Raw genomic sequence first — 20,873 nt, forward strand, 5'->3', positions numbered from 1 at the left:
AACTCTTACCAGCTTCAGAGCAAAACCACAGCTTCCAGCAATAGGGACAGTCCCAGGATGGTTTCAAGAAGTCTTTTAGCTTCCCTGTGCAGAAATGTATTTTGAATTTTTGGAAACATTGGTTACTTTGGAAGAGTCTGTTTCCATGAAAACCTTGCTTATCTCCAGTGTTGTTAATATGCCTCAATGTATTGCAAGGTGCTTCTCATAAACTCTGCTTGTTTGTCCATCCCGCATACCTATTCCACTTTTTCTCCTAAGGACATAGTATGTCCCTGCCAGTGATGTGAGGAGCAGCCAGTTGTGGTAGGACTTCATGGTCTGTGGGTTTGGGAGTGAGCCAGCAACACTACTGGACTCTGTACCTGCCATGCGATCATCTGTAGCTTGTGACTTGCCACATGGAGGCAGCATGCAGCACAAGCCATTAGCTTTTGCTTTGAAAGTGTTTCCACACTTGCAAGTTGAAAGTAGCTGGTGTGTTTATCACCCTATTAGAGATACCAAAAGCTGTGCAAGGTACATGGGATTGCTCTACCCAGCCCAGGGCGTGGAAGGCCTGCTGCAAAAACTTGTGGCCAGGCAGTGTGGGTGAGGCACCCTGATTCTTGACAGCTGTGATAAAACAAAGATTCAAGAGGCTCAGGTGGGGCTCTTGCCATGAAAAGCCATATGCCAGCAGCAAGCTGTGATGTTGGTGCATCACAGGAAGCAAACAGGATATGCTGATGGATGTTGTCCCTAAATGGGTCAGTTTCTGCTAACCTGCATGAAAGGAACAGGGAGCTCTGCCAGCACTAGTGACTCAGGGGAACACTGTGAGAGCATGTGGACTTCCTGACCTCATGCAGGGTCAATGTCATTTGTAAGCACAAACACAGGGTATGGCCTGAAGTGACTCAGGACCAGCCTGAGACTGGCTGTGACAGGAGACGGAGGAGAGGCTGGGATACATCAGCTGAACAGACATGAAAAGGCTGATGCTCAGTTTGTGAAGCTGCAGGAGCCCAGCTGTGGGATGTAGCTCTGATAAACGTTTTTGGGGAGGGGCTGTCTTGTGGGGTGTCCAGAGGGATCCACGATCTCTGAGGAAGCTGGTGTGGAAGATATCTCAGAGGGAACATACTTTACTGTAGGTTGAATGTACACCAGTCAGGATCCAGTGTAGTAAAGCGAGAAGAGGGTTCTGGGCACGTCCTTCATGGTGCAGATGAGGGTGATGGGTCTGAGGCTGAGCAGAGCTGTAGGTTTCTGTTCCAGATGGTCCGAGTGAGTTCACAGGCGCAGTCATTCCTGTTTCTGCTTACCAGCATATATCTGGTGATTTCCTAAGAGAAGATACATGCCTCTGTGTGCTCCCCTACGTGTGAGCAAGATGTACGTAGTTACAGCTCTGTGAAGGTAAGCCCTTTTCCTCTGGCAGGAGTCAAAGCAATGTTCTCCTACTACAGCCTTCATGGAGAAGGTGTTTAAGCTTAATGCATGTTGGGGGAAAATAGAGGCTGAGCCCAATGTTGGTGGCTGTAAAGAAACAATCAGCAAAGGCAGAAGGGAGCCAGGAGGGCAGGGTGCTGGGGTCTGTGTGGGTGGCACTCAGCATTCCCCAGACTAAGAGCAATGTACTCCTCTGTGCAGCATCCTGTGTCAGCTCACAGGCCAACATCTGGGGCTTTGTTGTTTTTAAACCTGCTGCTTTGCTGACTAACACCTCCGCATTCTGCCTGGCTCATTCATATTTTACCCCATTTCCTGAGCTTTGAGGTGGTTTCTTCTATTGCTTTCCCTTCCAGTAGAACACTGTTACTCAGGCTTCAGCTGTTCTCCTGTCATTTTTGACTCATTGCTTATGGTAATTCATGATTATCTCTCTCCTAAATGTCACCAGCCAGTAAAGATGTCTTTGACTCTAGAATTATAATACCTGGTCTTTATCTTTGAGGATACTTTGGATGTTGTTTTAATTCCACTGTGACAAGAATAAAATACAAAGGTAGTACTGATTGTGCAGATACTTTCCCCACGTCATGAACTTGACAACTGGAAGTGTCACTAACTCTCTCTTCTAGAGAAAGGAATTGTTAGTTCTAATTGTTATTTCCTTTGTATTTTTTCTTTCTGATAAATACATATAGATGTTGTCCTTCTTCCAGTCATGATAAAATGATTGTCTCATCAATAACTCTACCAGAATCTAGCAAAACCTTCCATGGTATGCCCTTTATACTTGCTGTTTGTTGGATATAGCTACTGCAGGCTGTGCTGAGGTTACAGCTGAGTGCAAGTAGTTGCCTTGTATCTTGAATCAACATAAACCCATGACAACTGACAATCTTCAGGTCTAAATGCTTTACTTTAGCTGCTCTGAAGTACCATGGAACCTCAGGCATCTCCTGAGGTGCAGGGCAGACAGTGCAGAGTACCTCTAGAGCAGTATGTTCTTGGAGATGATCACTGCACGGTGAGACCACTGACTTGCTTCATTCAGGTGATAACAGGTTATCAGGGCTTCTGGAGATGCTGCATTTATATCCTACATCATTCCAGGTTGGATAGAGAGAATACAGCCACTGAGAGACCTGGTGGTTCACACTGTGCTGGGCTTCCCAGGACTGAAGAGGTAAGCATCTCACAAGGATCACAGAAGGTAAGCTGTACAGATCTAAATTTTGGCAGTCACTGAGAGATAAACTTCCTTAAATTAAAATGAACTGTTTTAAACAATTACTAGCTGCCACTGTTTCCCTCTCTCAGATCTAACAACTTACCTTCAAACCTACTTCTGTGCCCCTAGACAATAAACATCTCAGTGCCCCTGGATCCCCCTTGGTTGTGAGAGGGGGAACAGGTGTCTTGGACCATTCAGGCCAGGGATGGTGTCTCTTGACTATGCTTGCCAGGTAGCTGCTGTTAACTGTGCTCGTCAATGTGCCAGTTGTATATTGATACAATATGCATGCAGAGGATCCTGTTCATGCATCACCTACAAGCATGGCATCAGGCCTGAACTTCTAGAAAAGGTTTGTCCCAGCAGATGCTGCCTATGGGTTGTAGATGTTGTTACTGCTGCGAATAGTGTGGCATAGTGCAGGGTCAAGTAGGCTGTGAAACTAAGTTAAACACTTTGCAGGCAGTCAGTAATACCTTTCAGTTATGAGGTGAGAAGGCCAGGACAGTGGTAAAGTTTTTGCTCCGTGGTTAGACAGGACTCTCCAAATTATGCTAGCACTGTAATTTGTGCAGCAGAAGGAGGAAGGGACAGCATTATGTGACAGAGATTGTCCTGCAGGCACAAACCATGCTACTTCTAAAACATGCAATAATAAGCATTTGATATTACAGAGCTAATTTTCAGAACAATAATACTGGTGGTACTCTTACAACCACACCTGCCTTATGAATTTATTTTTGCATCTAAACACTTGTATTTTTCCTCAAACTTAACTCATTAAAATGAAAAAATCATGCATTGCTTTAATATTTTCTTTATAACTGATTAGGCTGCAATTATTCTGTATTCTTCTCCTGGGAATATCCCCCTGTAGAAAGATATCTCTCCTTGTTCCTCCCTATATATCAACGTAGAAATCTGAGAGCTGCTCATTTGTATTGTTATTAACAGTTACCTCATGGTTTTATATTCATTGCTCTAGACTGGGATTGGCAGCCATTTGAGGATGGGGTTCTCCTTTTCAAGAAGATGTCATATATGCTGGTAGCAGTAAGCTCCTGATTATTTTTTTCAAATACCTTATCAGTACATAAGAGACAGCTGCTACTACTGAATGTGGACCCGGGACCTTCTGTCATTAGCATCTGACAATCTCATACTCTTTATGGTTTGTGATTGCTGCCTCCTGGTCTACATGAGAGATGGGGTTTATTCTGTTTCTAACCTATCATAAGATTGTTTTGTATGTAGACCAACCAGCCATGACTCTTCTGTATCTTTGGTTTCCCGTTATGGTTAGCAGAGCCTTGGGTTCTGGGTGTGAGCTGGCCCCTGCTGGCAGAGCATCTGCTGCTGTGCTATACCAAGTCTTTGCATCTCCTGCTGCTGCATGGTGGGTACATGTTTTTTAGCTCAGCAGGTCTTGAAGGCTGAACACACAGCATAGGCCCCCTGCACCCAGCTATTTTATGCCCATTTCACTGCTGCTGTCTCCTTGGATTGTTCCAGCTACTTGATCCTCAACCTCCTGCCACCTGACTATGCTATATGTGCTGAGTCCTGTTCATAGTGCTGTTCCAATTCCTTTCTCCCTTGCCCAGGGGCACAAGGAGTATGCATTGTCTCCTTTAGCCCCGCTTGATGTGCTAAGAATAGACCATCTTCCCTCAGTGGTTGCCTTGCAATCTGCAGACCTCCAGCCCAGCTATGAGCTGCAGGCATGGAGTTAGGGCAGGGAGAGGCATGGACCCACCACCTGTGCAGGAGCCAGACCACCTCCCTGCCTGTGGTGTGAGGGTTGTGCTGCCATCCTGGTCTCAGGGGCCATTTTAGAGACAGGTGGTAGCAGACCAAAGCAGTACTTGGGTGCCTCAGATGTGGTACATACTGTACTATTTGGTCAGGTTTAACCATTTAATGCCTTGACACTGATACCTCACCACTGCAAGCCACTAACTCAATCAGCCCCACTAGTGACCTTTTAGCTCTAAGGTTTGTGAGTTTGTTTTATCTACTCTCCCACCTTTTTCTCACATAAGAGTAAGAGAGCAGAGCAATACAGTCATAAATGGTGTGTGGGTGTTTGGACCTGAATTCATTGCCTCCTCTGTGCTCACCACATCCTTCTATCGGCACAGTAATACTGATACAGTGCTGACGTCAACTGCCATCTATCACTGTATATTCCAATACACTGCAGCTCCCGGCTGCACACAAGTAGGCTTTACTCTGACTCAGTGCTGATGAAAGACACCTGCTTTCCAGCTCCCGCACATGCAGTGTCTGCACTCACAGTAGTGATTTAGCCAGGCCTGCCGTGAAGATGTTGAAGGGCTGAAATGGACAGCTGAAAGGACGGGGCAAGGTAATGTCCATGTTCCCATCAAGTTTCCCTGCTGCCAGTTTGTTACTGCTTGATATCTGTGACTTCATTGTAAATCTTTCCTGTCGCTGACGTGGCCCTGTGTCCCTGTTGCTTTAGCTTTGTGATTAGGTGGCAGTGTACGTTGATAATGAAGTTTTCAAGAAGAAAGCTTGCTTTTGTGTTTAGCTGGTGGACAGAGAGACTTCCCCAGGCCTTCCACTCCTTTTACGTGGTTATAACTGTGACATTTATTTTCTCATGCTTGGAAATATCAAAATTATTTTTTTCTTACTTCACATAAACTAGACTCTTAGATTCTTTATCCTGTGGAAATTTGACAAGTGCATATAGTTCCTGGACACATTTCAAATTGTGAGCTTAGACTGTATCCATGTTTGGCAGCTTGTAGTACCCTACTTCCAGAACCTTAGCAAAATAATCTTAAATGAAAAAAAATAATCCAATCCTTCCTCTGCTGAAGAAGAGGCAGCGAAATGTCTGTCTTTGCTTACAGGGAGGCCAAGACGGTCGTGCGTGGCAATCTCAAACCAACAATATTGAGACTGGGCTTCTGCAGCTGGTCACAGCACTAAGGGGACACTATTTCACTCCACAGTCCTAGAGCTGATGCTGGGTTACTGTCTGTGAAAGAGCATGAAGGCCTGAAGAGGAACAGCGGTAGCACTGGGGATTCTGCATTTTATTGGCTCATCTGAGCAGGGTGCTGGCATCCTAGGCAGTGGGATCCCTGAATATTGCCAGTACAACAATTATTTTCTTGGCATTCTGCTGGTAGAAAGATGATTTTAAAAGGTAGTTGACAATTGCATAGCCCTGACTCTAGGACTGGTGACTTCTAGGCCTGTTCTAGACTCAGTGACCTGTTCATTTGGCACAGCTCTTCTATGAACATGCTGCAAGAAACAGAGCTCTTGATGCTAAGAGGTCATGAGCAGGTGCTGCATCAGCTGAGGAGGAGGTTGCCCATCTCCAAGGTGGTTGTTTTCATGATGCAGCCAGTCTTAGCATGGAGTTGGGTGAGCATGTTTCAGGTGGCATGATAATAGGGTGTCTTTCTCAAGGGAATAAGCCAAATTAACTTAGAGAAGAGTTGTGGATAAATGCATGGGAGCATGGGTGTGGTTCAGCAGTGGGCTGTGCAGCAGGCAAGAGAGACTAGCAGGGTGGATGGGGCTCCGTGCTGAACCAGAGCAACCATTTCATTTGGCAAAGGTGTTGGAAGGGAAGAAGTGGCAGCAGCAGCAGGACTGAGGTGCTGTCACCATGGCATGTTTGTGGAGCCTCCTGAGTGAGCCCTGCTGATCTCATCTGTATGCTGTGGTGCCTTGAGAGCAAGTCTCAGTGCTCACATGGGTCTAAAGGGGCTTTTTGGTGGCTGCTAAATTTATTTTGCTTTCGTTATTTGAGTAAATCTGGAAAATTTTTAAACACCACAAATATTCCCCAAGTAGGAGAGGCCTCACTGGCATTCTCTCTGCTGAGTGACTGAGTGTTTGCTGCTAGTAGTAGGGGAGGTGCAGGCACCCCAGGACTTGCACCAGGCCCTGATAGAAGCCCTATGTGTCACTCTGGTAACTGCAGCTTGCTGCTCATTCTTCACCCCTTACCTTTTTCACAGTTGCTTCTCTGCAACCCAGTGAGTTTTTCAGGGCTCTAGGACTTGTTGCTTGCAAGCGTGGCTTGCAGCCAGCAGAGGGGCTCCTGTGGGTTCAGTCACCAACTCTTGCTGCTCTGTGGCAGGGCACGTGGACCCTCCTTTGTGTCTGTGCATCCTTGCAACTTGCTCCAATAGAATTATGTCCCAAAGCAGATTGTTTCTCCAAAGCCTTGTCCCTGTGTAGCCTAGCCCATTTCAGAACACTGTGCTGAAACCTGTAGTGGGTACCAACAGACAATACTCTGTAGGGAGTTCATTTTAATTCGTTCTGTACATATCTGTGTATTTCTATAAAAGTTAAATACTGTGAAAACAGCCTTAATACCATGTGGCTTGAGGGCCTGGTCTGGGAGCAGGGGCTGTGGGCTGAGCAGTCATTTGTATGTGGTGCTGTTTCCTCATGCTATTATAAACACCTGGTTGTCTCATTCTCTGAAGACTTTCCTATAGGTTCTTTTCACCAAAATGTATCAAGACAGTCTTCCCCTGAAAAGAGTGCTGTACTTCATTCTCTTCTGTTTCACATGGGAGGCTGTTATTTTTGTTTTATTTAGTCTGCCTTCACGGAGTCCCTTAACTAGATAATCCATGCTTATTTAATCATGGGAAGGACAAATCGGTGAGTTCTCACAAACATTGCTCAGACACACAATAACATTCAGACTCTTATTGGACTAGTTCAGTGTAAAGATGTTTAAGCCACAGCAATGTCACTTCTAGTTGCAAGCCATTTCTAGTTGCAGGAAGCTGATGAAGAAAAAATGGGTTAGCACTTAACCCAAGTGTCTTCCTGTTGCATGGATAGACTGAAGCTGCAGTCACTTTGCAGCTTTCTTTGAGCACATGCTGCTGGCAAGGAGCAGAGACTTCACTGATCTGTTTTATGGCAAGTTGGCAAGACCCCACCCCCTAACTCTTAGTCCATGGGAGAAATGCATATTGGAAGCTGAGATGCCGTGCCTAAATTAGGCACGTCACTTTTAGACATGTAAATGAAGGCTAGATTAATTTCACCTCAACCTCCAACACGCATGAGCAGATGGCTGAGCTGAACTCTTCTTTTTTTGTGTGTGTGTGGCTTTTTTTGCTCTTTTCCAGGACATCCAGTCAGAACCAACATGAGGAACAAACTATGGCTCAAGAGTATTTCCTTCTTCCTTTTATTCCAGTACAGTAAGTTCCCAGATGTATTTTCCTAGGTGTACACTCACAAGCCTTATCTTTTTGGCTGTTAATGTAGGCTCCGCAGAGACACACAGGGCACGATAGTGCCATGGGACAACAAGCAGAAAACAGAGTACTAGTGGAGAGGGTTCTGTGGGACAAGGAATTACGGGAAAGTCTTCATGGGGGCAGTGGAGGACGGATGGGAGAGGTTGCACAGCTGGGCAGAGCTCAGCCAAACTGCATCCCACTCCAGGGAGCAGCATCCATGAGGACATTGTGGAGGTAGTGCCTGCCTTGCACTGAAATGTCTTCTGGTGAGATGGGCTTTGGGTCGCTACCTGGAACATTTGCCACAGGGAAGGTTTTGGTGGCCGAGAGCTGGGTATCCGTGGGACGTATGCCCACTGTTGGCAGGCCAGCCACAACAGTGGAGTGAACCTCTCTTGCTCTGAACTCCTTTGCTCAGAACTGTGCTGTACAGATGGCCACTGCCTCTTTCTTTATGATTTTTACCCACCCTCCAAACTTCAGCTTGACTCAGAGCTGACTTTCTAAACATGTCAAGTGGACAGAAAAAGGCAGTGACAAGAGTGCCTGCAGGGAACAGGTGCAAGTTTAACATTTCACATGCTGCTTCTAGACAGAGCCTTGGACCTGCTCCAAACTTGAATTAGCAGAAAAGATGAATTCAGATGTATCTTTTGCCATACAGGGCCACTGTGATGTCTAGTCTGTATTTTGTGTAATACAAGCCAGGGAATTACCCTGTATAATCTCATTTTGGACCAGACTAGATTTTACTGTTAAAAGTAAAATCCTTTTTCTTTGTTTCTGAAGCTGCCAAGAATGGAATTCATCCTAGATTTGACTGGGTTATTCTAACATGTAATTATTCCCTTACCAGTAAAAAGTTCACCTCTTCTAAATTTTGTTAGCAAATTCTTGCATAAAGAGATACGCTTGCAGCTTCCAGCTGCCTGGGAATAGTAGACTCTTAATTAATATCATAATAGCATAGAAGAAGGATAATTAGCAATGCTTATTAGCTTATTAATACTTGCTACCATCTCTGAAGGAAAGCAGAGGTATTAGCCCCCTTTTTTACAGAAGAGTAAAGTTAGGCTAAGGAAGAAAAAGTGTCGTGTTCTCAACTGAAATAAGAAGTGTCTGTACCAGGGGCCTCAGGAAGCCTGTTGAGGGCTCAAAATGAAAAGTTAAAATTGAAATGAAACAAAATGAAATTAATGAAAATTTCAGGACAAAATTCTGAAGTCAGAGTGAAATGAAAAAGTCAAAATGAAACAAAATAACAACCACATAGTTTGAATCACATGCAGTTTAATAAAACACGTGTACACACTTGGAGCCAGAGTGTTGCAAACATCCCCAAACTTCTGTCACCATTCTACCTCTTCAGGGATCTCGTACACAAATCTGAGTGTTTTCAGAACTCACTTAGGGAAAGCACTGTGCACCCTGGTGCCATATGACTTGCAAGAAATTTTATGGTGAGCAAAGTCGGTGGAAAAGTTGGGCATTGTTTTCCTTTTAATTTACCCTGGCCTGGAATTGGGCTGCACCCTATACTGGACATACCTGCTGTGCGTTGTTACTGTGAATTCAAATACAACTTGTTTGTGAGGATGTTATTTGATCTGGGGGGTGGAGCAGATGTTTCTGGTCCACAGAACACAGCCACATCTTTTCTCTTTTAATTTAAAACTACTACCCCTACACTCCATGTTAGAGAGTCCCTCCCCATCTTTCTTATAAGCTCCCTTTTGCAAGGCTGCAGCAAGGTCTCCCCAGAGTGCAGCTTCTCTAACTAGGCAAGCAGCAGAAGGACAAAAGGAGGAAAACTAACGAAAGTATTGGCATCAGAGGATTTGGATGTCTGATGGCTGTGAACTAGTATATTCCCATCAGGCCAGGGACAGTCTTGAGAATAAGCAAGGACACATGTAAACAAGGATACATGATTTGATGTAACTACCTTGATATCTTCCCCTAGACAATGACAATTTTACTCCCATCAAGAAGGGGCAGTATTGTACGTGCAAGAGATCAGTTGTAGTAGACATGGTTTGCACTACCATGATATACTACATCTCCTACAGGTCTCTCCTCATAGTTATTCCTAGGGTAACATGAGAGGTTTTTGTCAGCCCATGATGCTGTCAAGAAAGGGCTCACCAATGCAGACATTTCTCACTGTACTGTGGTCTTCCCTGCCTTGAAATTCAGGGAGATAGACTATGTCATGCATAGAAGAATAGTTTTTTTGTACAGCACATCTCAGATGCTGATGTGTGAAAATTGCTTCTGCAGAATAATTAAAAGCATAAATGCTGTTTTGTGACCACTTACAAACAAGTTAATTTTCTTAATGACCATAGTGTTACTTCTACAATTGCCCCTCACATTCTCTTCAGGAGTCTGTTTCAGTTTAAGTGATTGATAAATTGTGCCAATGTAGTATCATAATGATTTATGGAAAATATAATAACTAGAAAGCTGCAAAATATTTTTGCCAAAATTCCATGAAAATCTTATTCCAAGTTTATGGAACTGGATGTGAAAAGCATTGATGCTGCAGATATCAAGCTGTAGAAAACTGTAATCAGAGAGGATGGTAATGAAAGAATTACTAAAATAGCACTTTCAAAATGTGCAAAGTGCAATGAATGGTAGATTGGCAAAGGGCAGTTCTAAAAATTTAGGAAGTTATGTCATTAAAATGCTTGAATATGCTATTATTTCTGGTTGGGACACCTTGTCTTTTTAATGTGCTACATAAGCTAGGCCTCTTGCAGAAATAATATGCAACTCTGGTGCCTGTGTAAGAGGAGACAGAGATATGTTTGAAAATCCATTCACTGCTTGGGCATTTTCTGGTATTTCTGCGTGTAATTTGCTGCAACGGCATTTAAAAAGATTTTTCTTTAACAATTACTTGGCTGTCAATGACTCACCTTCCTGCAGAGATAGAACACACCTGTGCTCCACAACTGGAGATTTTCTGGGGTCTGGTTCTCTTCTGATGTAGTAGGAGTCCTGAGGGCTGTGTATGTTGATAAAAAGTTCTGCTTGCTTCAGCATGGAAGCTGACATTGTTTTTTCTTTTCAAACCTACAGCTATGTGTTGTGAAAACCTCACTTGTTTTGTGGACTATGTACAGACCCTGTCCTGTATCCTGAGAAATGACCTGAGTGCCAGTTCATATAACCTTACTGCGACATGGTATGTCTTAGTAGGATGAGGCAGCAGGAACTTCTAACACCGCTATACTGCAGTGATGTCCTTCTGCTGTCTTCCTTAGGTAGAGTTTTTCCTCCTGCCATGCTGATGTTCAATTTGTACTTCATACTTCAGTTGTCATCTGGCTCCTCCACTAGCAAAGAATCCCTGGTTCCTGCAGCCAGTGGCTGAGCTGCTTGTTACTGATTGCTACACTGTCTCTGGCGTTGTTTCCTCTCCTTTGTTGGGAGTACCCTGTCCATTACTGCTTACAATGGGCTGCCACTTTTATGTGCTGGCAAGGGATCATGCAACTTGTCCAAGCTTTGCATAGCTGCTGTTCTGCCCCAGCCAGGAAGTGGGGTGCAGTTCTGGGCTGTGCAGCTCTAATGGTCAGCTTTTCTTGAAAGCTGTTATTTCCACAAACACTTCAACATCATTTTTCTGTTTCTCTCAGAAAGCTGCTGAGCTGAGCAAATAGAAAGGGGGAAAAAAAAAGTCAGTGTTCAAAGATAATTTTTTATTTGAACATGTTGCCTTTTTTTTTTTTTTTTCCTTATGAATTTCTCATTATTTTTCAGTAACAGATTAGTCCAACTACATCGTATAATAGATATGGACTACTTCCTTTGTTTTGTTTTGGTGTTTCAGGGTTCCTGAGGACAATCCAGAAAACATTGTGGCTGCCTGCAGTCTCCTGCAATTGTCCAGGAACACCAGCCACACACAGTATATGTGCATTGTGGACATGACTGAACTCCTGGCAGATATCAAAGTGCAGGTTAACGTTACAGAGATGGCTGATAGACGAAATGTTATTTCCAAAGGCTTTTATATGGTACAGAACAGTAAGTACAAAAATGGTGGGCTTGTTATATATTTCCTGAGTCTATGTCCATCTGCCAGGACAGTCTGGGCACAGAGTGAGCATGTCTGTCAAGGGTGGGGAACTGTGTTCAGTGTGCACTCCTATACACAGGACTCTGTGATTTTACTGCTGTCCCTGTAAACTAAAGAACGTTTTATGCTGGAGGCTAAGCTTACAACTGGCCTAACTGTGCAAGTGACCATGGCTACATGGAGACCTCCTATGTGATGAGTAGAACAAGGTGCTTTACTTCCCTCATCTCCCAGGAATTATCAGCCCTTGTGATATTTCCTCCTGCTCCATAGCTGATGAGGAAGTTCAGAAACAAGCAGCAGAGTCAGGAACAAGGAATATTCAGAGCTGCTGAGGTGTGAGTCTCTGTGCACTGCTCAGGACTGCTCACTCTGAGAGGATGGCCCACCACCACTGAGGCAGTTATGGTACCTAGTGACTCTGCCTTTCTGATACCATGCTGGGCTATCTCTTGTGTCTTCTGTAATGTATCAAAGATTAATACCATCCTGTCTTCACCCACAGTCAAACCACAGCCTCCTTTCAATCTGACTGCTGTGTTCGCAGAGGGTTATAATATTTCTTGGGAAACTATCTACCAGAACTCTTTCTACTTTTTGAATGAAGAGCTGGAATATCAGCTGCGTTATAAGAGAAGAATTGACACCTGGGAGGTAAGTGAAATGTCAGTTTACCATCAAGTAAGATGTGTCAGCAAAGAGGAGGCCAGCACAAGGAGGACAGGAGCACTAGTGTGGAAGAAGGGTTCTAAGGGTTTTGAAAAGTTTCTCTTTGCTTGCCTGGATCAAAAACATACAAAACTTACCAAAAAAAATAAAAAAAATAAAAATTGCGAGGCAGAAGCTGTTTGAAAGGTACAAGATGCTGTGAGGAAGACTAGTAGGTCATTTGCTTCTTATGCTGTCCTTCATGGAAGGATCCCCAAGGCCACATGCTACTGACCAGCCAGAACATGGTGCCACAGAAATGGTATGAAAGCAGAGGGGATTCCTTTGCAGGGCTCCACACTGTGCATCAGTGAGAGTAATATGGGAGTAGTCACTCCAGCCTCAACTATTTGGTGTTTAATTGTTCACAGACTCAGAAGACTAAATCTGTTCATGAAGATAAACGGACACTGGTGATCCTGCCACAGGAGCTTCAGGGAAACACTGAGTATGAGTTCCAAGTGAGAGCCAGACCCCGAGAAGACAGTGGCTACAGTGGATTTTGGAGTGAATGGAGTTCCCCGCTGACACTGAAAACCAGCCCTGCTGGTAGATACTAGCTTTCCCTGCCCTTCCAGTTGGTCCCCAATGTCAGAGAATGCTTATAGAAATCTAATTAATTAGAGCAAAAGCTAGATAGTAAAGGCAGTCATGTTTGGCTTGATTTATGGGTACATGAACCATAAGTTTGGGCAGGTATATGCTGTCTGTATTGATCTTACTGGGCTACAAAGCACACTTCACAGCTGTTGTGGTTTAACCCAGCGGGTAGTTAGCTAAGCACCACCCAGCCATTCACTCACCCCTCACCCACCCCACCCACAGTGGGATGGGGGAGAGAATTGGGGGTGGGGGGGGGTGGGGGTAAAAGCTTGTGGATTGAGATAAAGAGAGTTTATTAGGACAGAAAAGAAAGAGAAATAATAATGATAATAGTAATAATATGCACAAAGCAAGTGATGCACTGTGCAATTGTTCACCACCCGCTAACTGATGCCCAGGCTATCCCTGAGCAGCAGTCCTTCCCTCCACACCGCAGTCAGCCATCCCATATAAATGTTCAGCATGACGCCACGTGGTACGGAATATCCCTTTGGACAGTTTGGGTCAGATGACCTGGCCCTGTCCTCTCCCAGTTCCTCATGCACCCCTAGCCTCCTCACTGGCAGGGTGGTATGAGAAGCTGAAAAGTTCTTGACTTATTGTAAGCATTGCTCTACAACAATTAAAACATCAGCATGTTATCAACATTGTTCTCATTCTAAATCCAAAACACAGTACCATACCAGCTACTAGAAGGAAAAATAACTCTACACTAGTTGAAACCAGGACAACAGCATGGGAGGAGGGTTTGGCAGGGCTGGCTGTAGGTTTGTTGCCAATGCAGGAGTGTTGCTTCTACCTTCCTTCACAGTGTCAGACTTCCAGGGTCCTGCCTGCAGCTTTCAGAAATAGGAAAGATCTAGCGGAGGTACCTGCACTACTGGAGTTTTGTGTTGCCTTCAGCTGAGGGGAAAAAGAAGCCTGCTCTCAGGGCTAAGTTCCATATCTGGACTCCTACCTTTGATGGTCGTGCTAGGCATGGGTGTTTCATTCAGTAGCCATTATTCCCACTCTGCAGGGATCTGCCTTATGCACAAAGGTACACTGGTGTTTGCCATGGTGGAACAGGCTCTGAAACCAAAGACTTTGTTCAAACAGAGGGGAGGGCAGGATGACCGTGGTCAATGTCAGCAGTGTATGCTGTGCTTCCCCACTCAAGCTGATCCACAGCTCAAACAGAAATACTAAATGGTGCTGTGGCAGCAGGGTGATCACTTCATGGATTACCTGTGGAGGTGTCCCTAAATCAAAAGAAGTCAGAAACACCAGGAGTCTTAGGAACAGTGAGCTGTTCTGCCCCAGTCATGTTCATTGTCAGCTGCCCTCTGGCCTGGCTACACCAGACTGATAGGCAGCTCCTTTTGTTGGTGTAGTCTTCTCTGAGCACCTTCGTTCATACCTGACTGCATGTACAGGGGGCAGGGCCACAGGCCTCAGCATCCCTAAGAGAAATTCTGGGGTAGAAATTCAGGGTCTTCTCTCAGCATCTGCTTCTTTATTGACCAGGGTCTATTTAAATGCAAGGTGAGTCTGAATGAACCCTGTCTCTTTCTCCAGCAGTGACACAGACAGCAGGCATGGGATGGATGCTCTTGTTTGTTGTTGTCCTGGTAATCACTGCTTCAATCACGGCCTTTCTGGCCAAACATCAGAGGTAAGAGTCCTTAGGGAAGCTGGAGTAAATTCCCCTATTCTATTCTGCCAAAGATGGGGCATTCACATGCAGCCTTTTTTGCACCTTGTACAGGTGTGCACAGACACAGCTGTGGGCCTGTGAGGGCAACATAAGGTCTCCATCTGGTACGCTACTAAGAGAGCCTTGCTTTTCTCTGGGGGCCTTGCTGCAGGCTGGGTGGGACAGGACACTGGTGCATGGGGATTAATTAGAGGCCACCCATCCATCCTGGGCTGTTTTTCTGGTCCTGCCCATGCTCTCAAAATGCCCAGACAGGAGCAGCAGCCTGCCCCATTCCAAAGCTAATGCAATTCCATCAGCACAGGCACAGGGTCTCCCCCCTTTTTGGATGGCCATGTGCCCTTGCAGAGGGACAGTGTGCACTCTGCCACAGAGATGGTGCTGTGCTGGTGCAGCACCAGGGCTGGCACAGCCCATGGCTGAAGAACAAGCACATAAGGCAGAGTTCTGCCCTGAGGGTGCAGACCACTAGCCAACCCAGCCTGAGGAAAATGGCACCTCCAGCACTTGGTAATTTTCCAGAGAGGAGAAAAAAAAAGGAGCGTGAGTATTTTTGTGCACACGTCATGCGGGCTGAGGCATCAGAGGCCTGGCTCACAAGAAAGGCCATTAGATGGCTCCAACAGCACAAGACATCCTTGAATCCCTATCCACTGATTTCAGTGATTTCAGCTGCTTGAATTGGCTCTGGAGACGCCTTGTTTTGGATCTGTAATGTGTGCTTAACCCCAAAGCCTTTCTCTTTTCTCTTCCAGCTTGTGGAAGAAGATGGCTTGCATCCCAGACCCAGCTCCCTTTTTCAAACCACTTTACCTGGTGCATAATGGAGATTTCAAGGTATAAATGGGCTACATGAGTCGAGCACATGACAAAGATAAACTAGAAGACCCAGTACTCTCTCCTGGGCAAGAGATTCTCGTTAGGGCAGTAAGAGGAGAAAGCTGTCTCAAAGGAATGCCACATGAGTACAGATGAGGACCAGATCCCAACAGTGTAGGTTCTGTGCTGGGAAGACCTTTATGCCAGGGCTGTGCTGTTCATCCCCTGTAGGTACAGTCTTAGTAGGTGAGCTGAGCTCATATTTGAACTGTGAAGTCTGAGGTTGTGAAGGGAATGGACAAAGGGATACCAGGAGAGTAACTGGGATTCTTCCAAAACTCCGATCCCATGCTGCCATGAAGGGCATGGAGTAGATTTCACCGTAGGGTCAGATCTCCCAGTCCAGTCTCTGCAGTAACACAGGCTCAACATTAAGCGTTGTAGCTCTCTCTGGAGAGTCACTCATGCAGACAACAGATATGTATATCATCCTAGAAAGGTGAGTAGAGCTCTGGGAGGCAAATAACTCCTGTGTGACAATACTGTATACCCAGCTGCCTCCCTATTAAGGAATAATCTTTGTGAACTCAGCAACTTTGCCTAGCCCTCACAAATTCTCTTCTCATTTAACACCAGCCAAACTTGTTCATCTGACAAAGTGGCTTGCAAAGACCTCAGGGTTTGCTGGAGTTTTTGAGACACAAAAGTAAAAGAACATTGAGTATACATAAACATTGTTTGTATTAAACTGAAGAGCAACCCGCAATGCCATTATCAAACAGTAAAGATGCTGGCACGTAAGTGCAGACACCATTGCCTCTTTCTGAACAAGTTCCTGCTGATCAGCAGCACTGATCAGAGACATTTCAGTGTCTGCTTTTTGTTCCTGCTTTTTCTTGGACACTGTTAGAGGGACACTGGCTGGGCCCTAATGATCTTCATGTACTTCCCCACAGTTGAATGGCTGATGTTTGCAATTGGCTTAAATGGAAAGTTTTGCATGGGCATCATTCAAGCTGAAGCCTGTAGTGATTGTGTTTCTCTTTCCTTCCTTCCTTTTTCAGCCCAGCTTCTCATATCTGCTTCCAACCGGTACTTGCAGCTATCTCTGAGGCCACTGGCACTGGTTGTTATCAGAGAAGGGAGCAAGTACCAGGTGGATCCAGTGCAGGAATTCCTAATAGTCAAGGGATAGTGCTCAGTGGAATGGAGGCCACCCTTTGACACCAATACCAATGCTCCTGTCAGAGAATCCTGTTGCTTCACCATGCTCAGCAGGAATGCTGCTGCTGCTACTTTCTAATTAGGTCATTCAGTGCTGCTAGGAGGGAATGAGCATCAGTTACAATATTGCTAAAGCTAAGTTGTTTCTGAGAAATTTAATAAATTTGCAGAATAAAGCAGCAGTCGCCCACACAGCCACAGCACAAGATGCAGAGGGTGTCAAGAGGATGTGGCAACCTCAATAATATGTGAACAGTCATCATTATCAGTTGGCAAAAAAAAAAAAAAACACAACAACAACAATTGATCTAAGGCTTATTCAATTGCATCCTGCCTGCATTAAAGCAAGTGTTTAGAAAACTTCTGTGAATAATAATCAGCAAATGACAATAGGAAAGCTTTGCACAGAACAGTCCTGGATTGCACAGGTAACAGTGAAAACGGTAGAGAAAAGTTAAGACAGAAAAAGAGAAGGAAAAGCAGAGGAACACTGTTCACTCTTGTGTGTACATGAGTTCTCACATTCACATTGGGTGGGAATGTGAAAATAATTGTCAAGAGAGTACAGTAAATACTCTTCTTGCTCAGTTCTGAGAGGGGGTTTCCTGCTGTTTCTTTAAATGGCCGTTCGCATGTACATGTTTGCACGTACAGCTTCAATAAGAAGCTCTTTGCAGCGTATGTTAAAAATAAATTAAAATAGACTTGGTGCTTCCTGCACATTGATTACTGTGGCATAATCTATCTCTCATGCAGCACTCCATGTCAGAAGCCTTCACAGCATTTGTGAGGCTCAGTGTTGTTACCTGTTTTATACACAGCAGAAAGTGGCACTTACAAGAGCCGTCGCTCAGTGCAGCCATTAGAAAAGCGTCAGATAGGTCTTGACTTTCAGTGCTGTGCCCAGCCTCTGAACTACACAGCCTTGCTAATAGGACTTACTAGCATTCACTAGTGGCACACACAAGTTTACTGTGGTCTGAATGATTCAGCGACTTCTTTGAAAAGAACAGAATCTGTTTTTAGCTCAAAGAAACCTAGAAGTGCCTTTACTCTCAGATGACACTGAATGCAAGAGGCTCATGATCTAAACATAACACATGGAACAAGGCAGAATGTAATGCTAATGGTGATACAGAAGGGCAAGATTCAATGTGTGTCATTCCCCTGTCATTCAAATAAGTGTGATCTGCATCAGGCAGTGGCTACAGCTCTTTGAGGTTCATAGCCCCTGCCTACCCCTGCTTCCTTTGTGTCACTGTGAGAGAAAAGACTAGCCTGGGGCATAGTCACACAAAAAAGATCTGGTGAAGATTTGCCCTGACCCTCTTCCCAGGGTACTGCGAAGTGACAGAGTAGGGTTGTGTGTGTGTTGACTGCAGATACAGCATGTAGAGGAAGAAGCTGACTTTGCTTTCAGAGAGAGGCAGTTTCCTTGAGAAGAGATCTGGGGAGAACTGATGGCTTGGGGGGGTACATCTGGCTGATGAGCCAGGAATGCAACTGTAGGCAGTGGCATTCTTTGCAGCATGGAGAAAACTGTAAAGCCATGCCAATTTCTCAGAACTAATTGTTTTCAAATATTTTCAATTATTTGAATCAGTTCTCCTGCAGCTGCCTGTGCCTGGTAATAGCAGCATCTCATGCCCTGCTGTTTTGGAGGGGTCAGTGATTTTAGAGTTTGACTTTGCCTCTAAAAGCATAAGGTCTTTGGTAATTTCTGTGGAAACTCACACCTGATGCTACTAACCTCTCTCCCTCTCTCTGTATCTGTTTTTATGCAGAAGTGGGTTGGTACATCCCATACGAAAATGACCCTTGATTTCTTTGAATGGGGAATAGTCCTTCCGGAAGTCCTAGAAGTTTACAGCATGTGTCCTTCCAACAGTACCTCACAAGAGGAGATGAGTGAGCTAAAAAAAGATCTGCCTTCTAAGCCTTATATGTCCTGCCTGACTACCCCGGGTCAGGATAGCCAGTCCCTGCTGTCTAGTGTGAACAGTAGCAGTGGGATTCAGGACCGGTCATATGGACATTTGTCTATTGACACTGTGACTGTAGCTGATGAATTTACACCTTGTAAATGTCAATGCAACTGTAACCGTATGTATAGGGGACATGAGCATACCAGTGATGAAGACAGTGCTGGAGAAAATGGTTACCCCAAGGTTAACATTGATGATGAAGACAGAAAACTATCCAGTGACTTCCATCTGTCTGACTTGAGTACACAGGACAAAATACTTGCCTCAGGCTCTGTGTCCACAGAGCACCTGAGAACAAGTGTCCCAACCCACCAGAAAGCTGAAAGGGCTTTGGAAGCAGGGATGGGAAGCATCCTAGAAGCCCTTTGCTTGCATCCTAATCAGTGGGATTTGGAAAATCCAGCTTCTCTACCTTCTCCTGATGGTGAAAGTGTTTCCTACAGTGAAGTCTGCTATGACTTTTTCCTTCACAGTGCAAGGCCTGGTGACAGTTATCCTACAATCTGCCTAGATTTGGACACTATTGACAGTGGCTTTGCAGACTCGGACTGTGGGAGTCCAGTTGACTGTGAATTTGAGCAAAACAGTCAGACCAACAGTGGGTCCATTCCTCTTGAGCAGGAAGGAGAGGACTTTCCACGGAGCTATGTCAAGCAATGGGTCTCTCATCGCTCTGACAACCCTGTCAATGGGACACAGTAACTAAGGACCTGATGTTCTTTTGCAGATTGTAGGGCCTTTTCTATACAGTACCAGAAGCAAAATGTCAGCAAAATTCAGAAGAAAAAAAAAACAACAAAGTTTACTTTGTGTAAGCTCTACTGCATACAACTGAAAACTATTAGGTCCATAGAAATGTAATGCCTATTTCTGTTGCCACTTACCTTGTTAATGCTGTATCAAAAGTAACATAATTAATTTCTTATAAGCTTATAAATAGTACAAAACTTTAAAGTAATTTTCCCTGGCACGACTTGAATTTAGATGTACATGAATCTTAGAAGCATAATCTATGGCAAGCATGTTTGTTATATTGACACTCCTTTACCCTTTCTTAACAACACAGCTGTTGTTACTTTTCCTAACACAATCCCCTTTAAACCCAGCTGTAATAGTTCATATTAATTATGGATTATACCCATCCCTGTTCATGAGGTATAATCAAAACCAATTCTCATAATCAGAGAATGATGAGTCCAAGAGACCAATCATAACTCTGGTTTTAGAGGCTTTGCAGGTAGAGTCTATAAATGAAGAGTCTTCAAAACATAATTCCAGATTAATTCTTTCTACAAAGGCTTCCTACTGAATCAGCATCTCTCCCAGCATTTTCCAAGCACACTAACTATAACACTTAACTATTAACTGTAATTAACTAACTATAACAGCTGTTAGAGCTATGCAATAATTTCAGGAATGTTGTCCCACCTGGATATGCCTGCAACTCCATCTTCTGCATTGGACCTGGTCTGCTGAAGTTAACGGGTAGGTAGCACAAAGCTTAGTCAATTTCTGCTGGATCATAAAGCCAACCATAAAACTGCTAGTTGCATTGGAACTGATTATTTCCCTTTTATGTCTCTGTATGTCTGTTTAGATTATCATCGTCTTAAAAAGTTAATTCAATACTGATATTGAATGTGAACACCTACATGTTATGCAGGTATAGTGCTACTAACCCAAGTACTGCTTGGCTGCAGAAGATCTTACTCTGAGAGAACCTGTGTGATTAACAATGTATGTTTCCAGTGCAGTAATAATCTGTTCTTGTTGTGATACCAATAAACTCTATTCTCTCTCCACAAGCTTTTACTGAAGACTT

At 44.5% G+C, this 20,873-nt stretch overlaps 1 protein-coding gene across 9 annotated transcripts; it reads left to right on the forward strand.

Annotated features, from left to right (window-relative positions):
- The first annotated feature begins 635 nt into the window (after positions 1 to 635).
- Positions 636 to 20,863, forward strand: IL21R (interleukin 21 receptor). 9 transcript variants are annotated; one of them, XM_068699789.1, is made up of 12 exons: positions 637 to 749; positions 1,311 to 1,401; positions 2,545 to 2,617; positions 4,934 to 5,033; positions 7,810 to 7,884; positions 11,014 to 11,119; positions 11,768 to 11,964; positions 12,522 to 12,670; positions 13,096 to 13,273; positions 14,885 to 14,981; positions 15,779 to 15,860; positions 18,851 to 20,863. In XM_068699789.1, exons 5-12 carry the CDS (start codon positions 7,830 to 7,832, stop codon positions 19,751 to 19,753), a joined length of 1,767 nt encoding a protein of 588 aa, XP_068555890.1. In that variant the 5' UTR covers positions 637 to 749; positions 1,311 to 1,401; positions 2,545 to 2,617; positions 4,934 to 5,033; positions 7,810 to 7,829; the 3' UTR covers positions 19,754 to 20,863. The 9 variants fall into 9 exon arrangements, with proteins under 9 accessions (XP_068555893.1, XP_068555895.1, XP_068555890.1 ...); XM_068699792.1 differs by lacking the exon at positions 4,934 to 5,033 and having other exon boundaries at positions 636 to 749; positions 2,545 to 2,644; XM_068699787.1 differs by lacking the exon at positions 4,934 to 5,033.
- Positions 20,864 to 20,873: the final 10 nt, after the last annotated feature.

Source organism: Anas acuta, chromosome 15, assembly GCF_963932015.1.
Source record: "Anas acuta chromosome 15, bAnaAcu1.1, whole genome shotgun sequence".
Classification (NCBI taxonomy): Eukaryota; Metazoa; Chordata; class Aves; order Anseriformes; family Anatidae; genus Anas; species Anas acuta.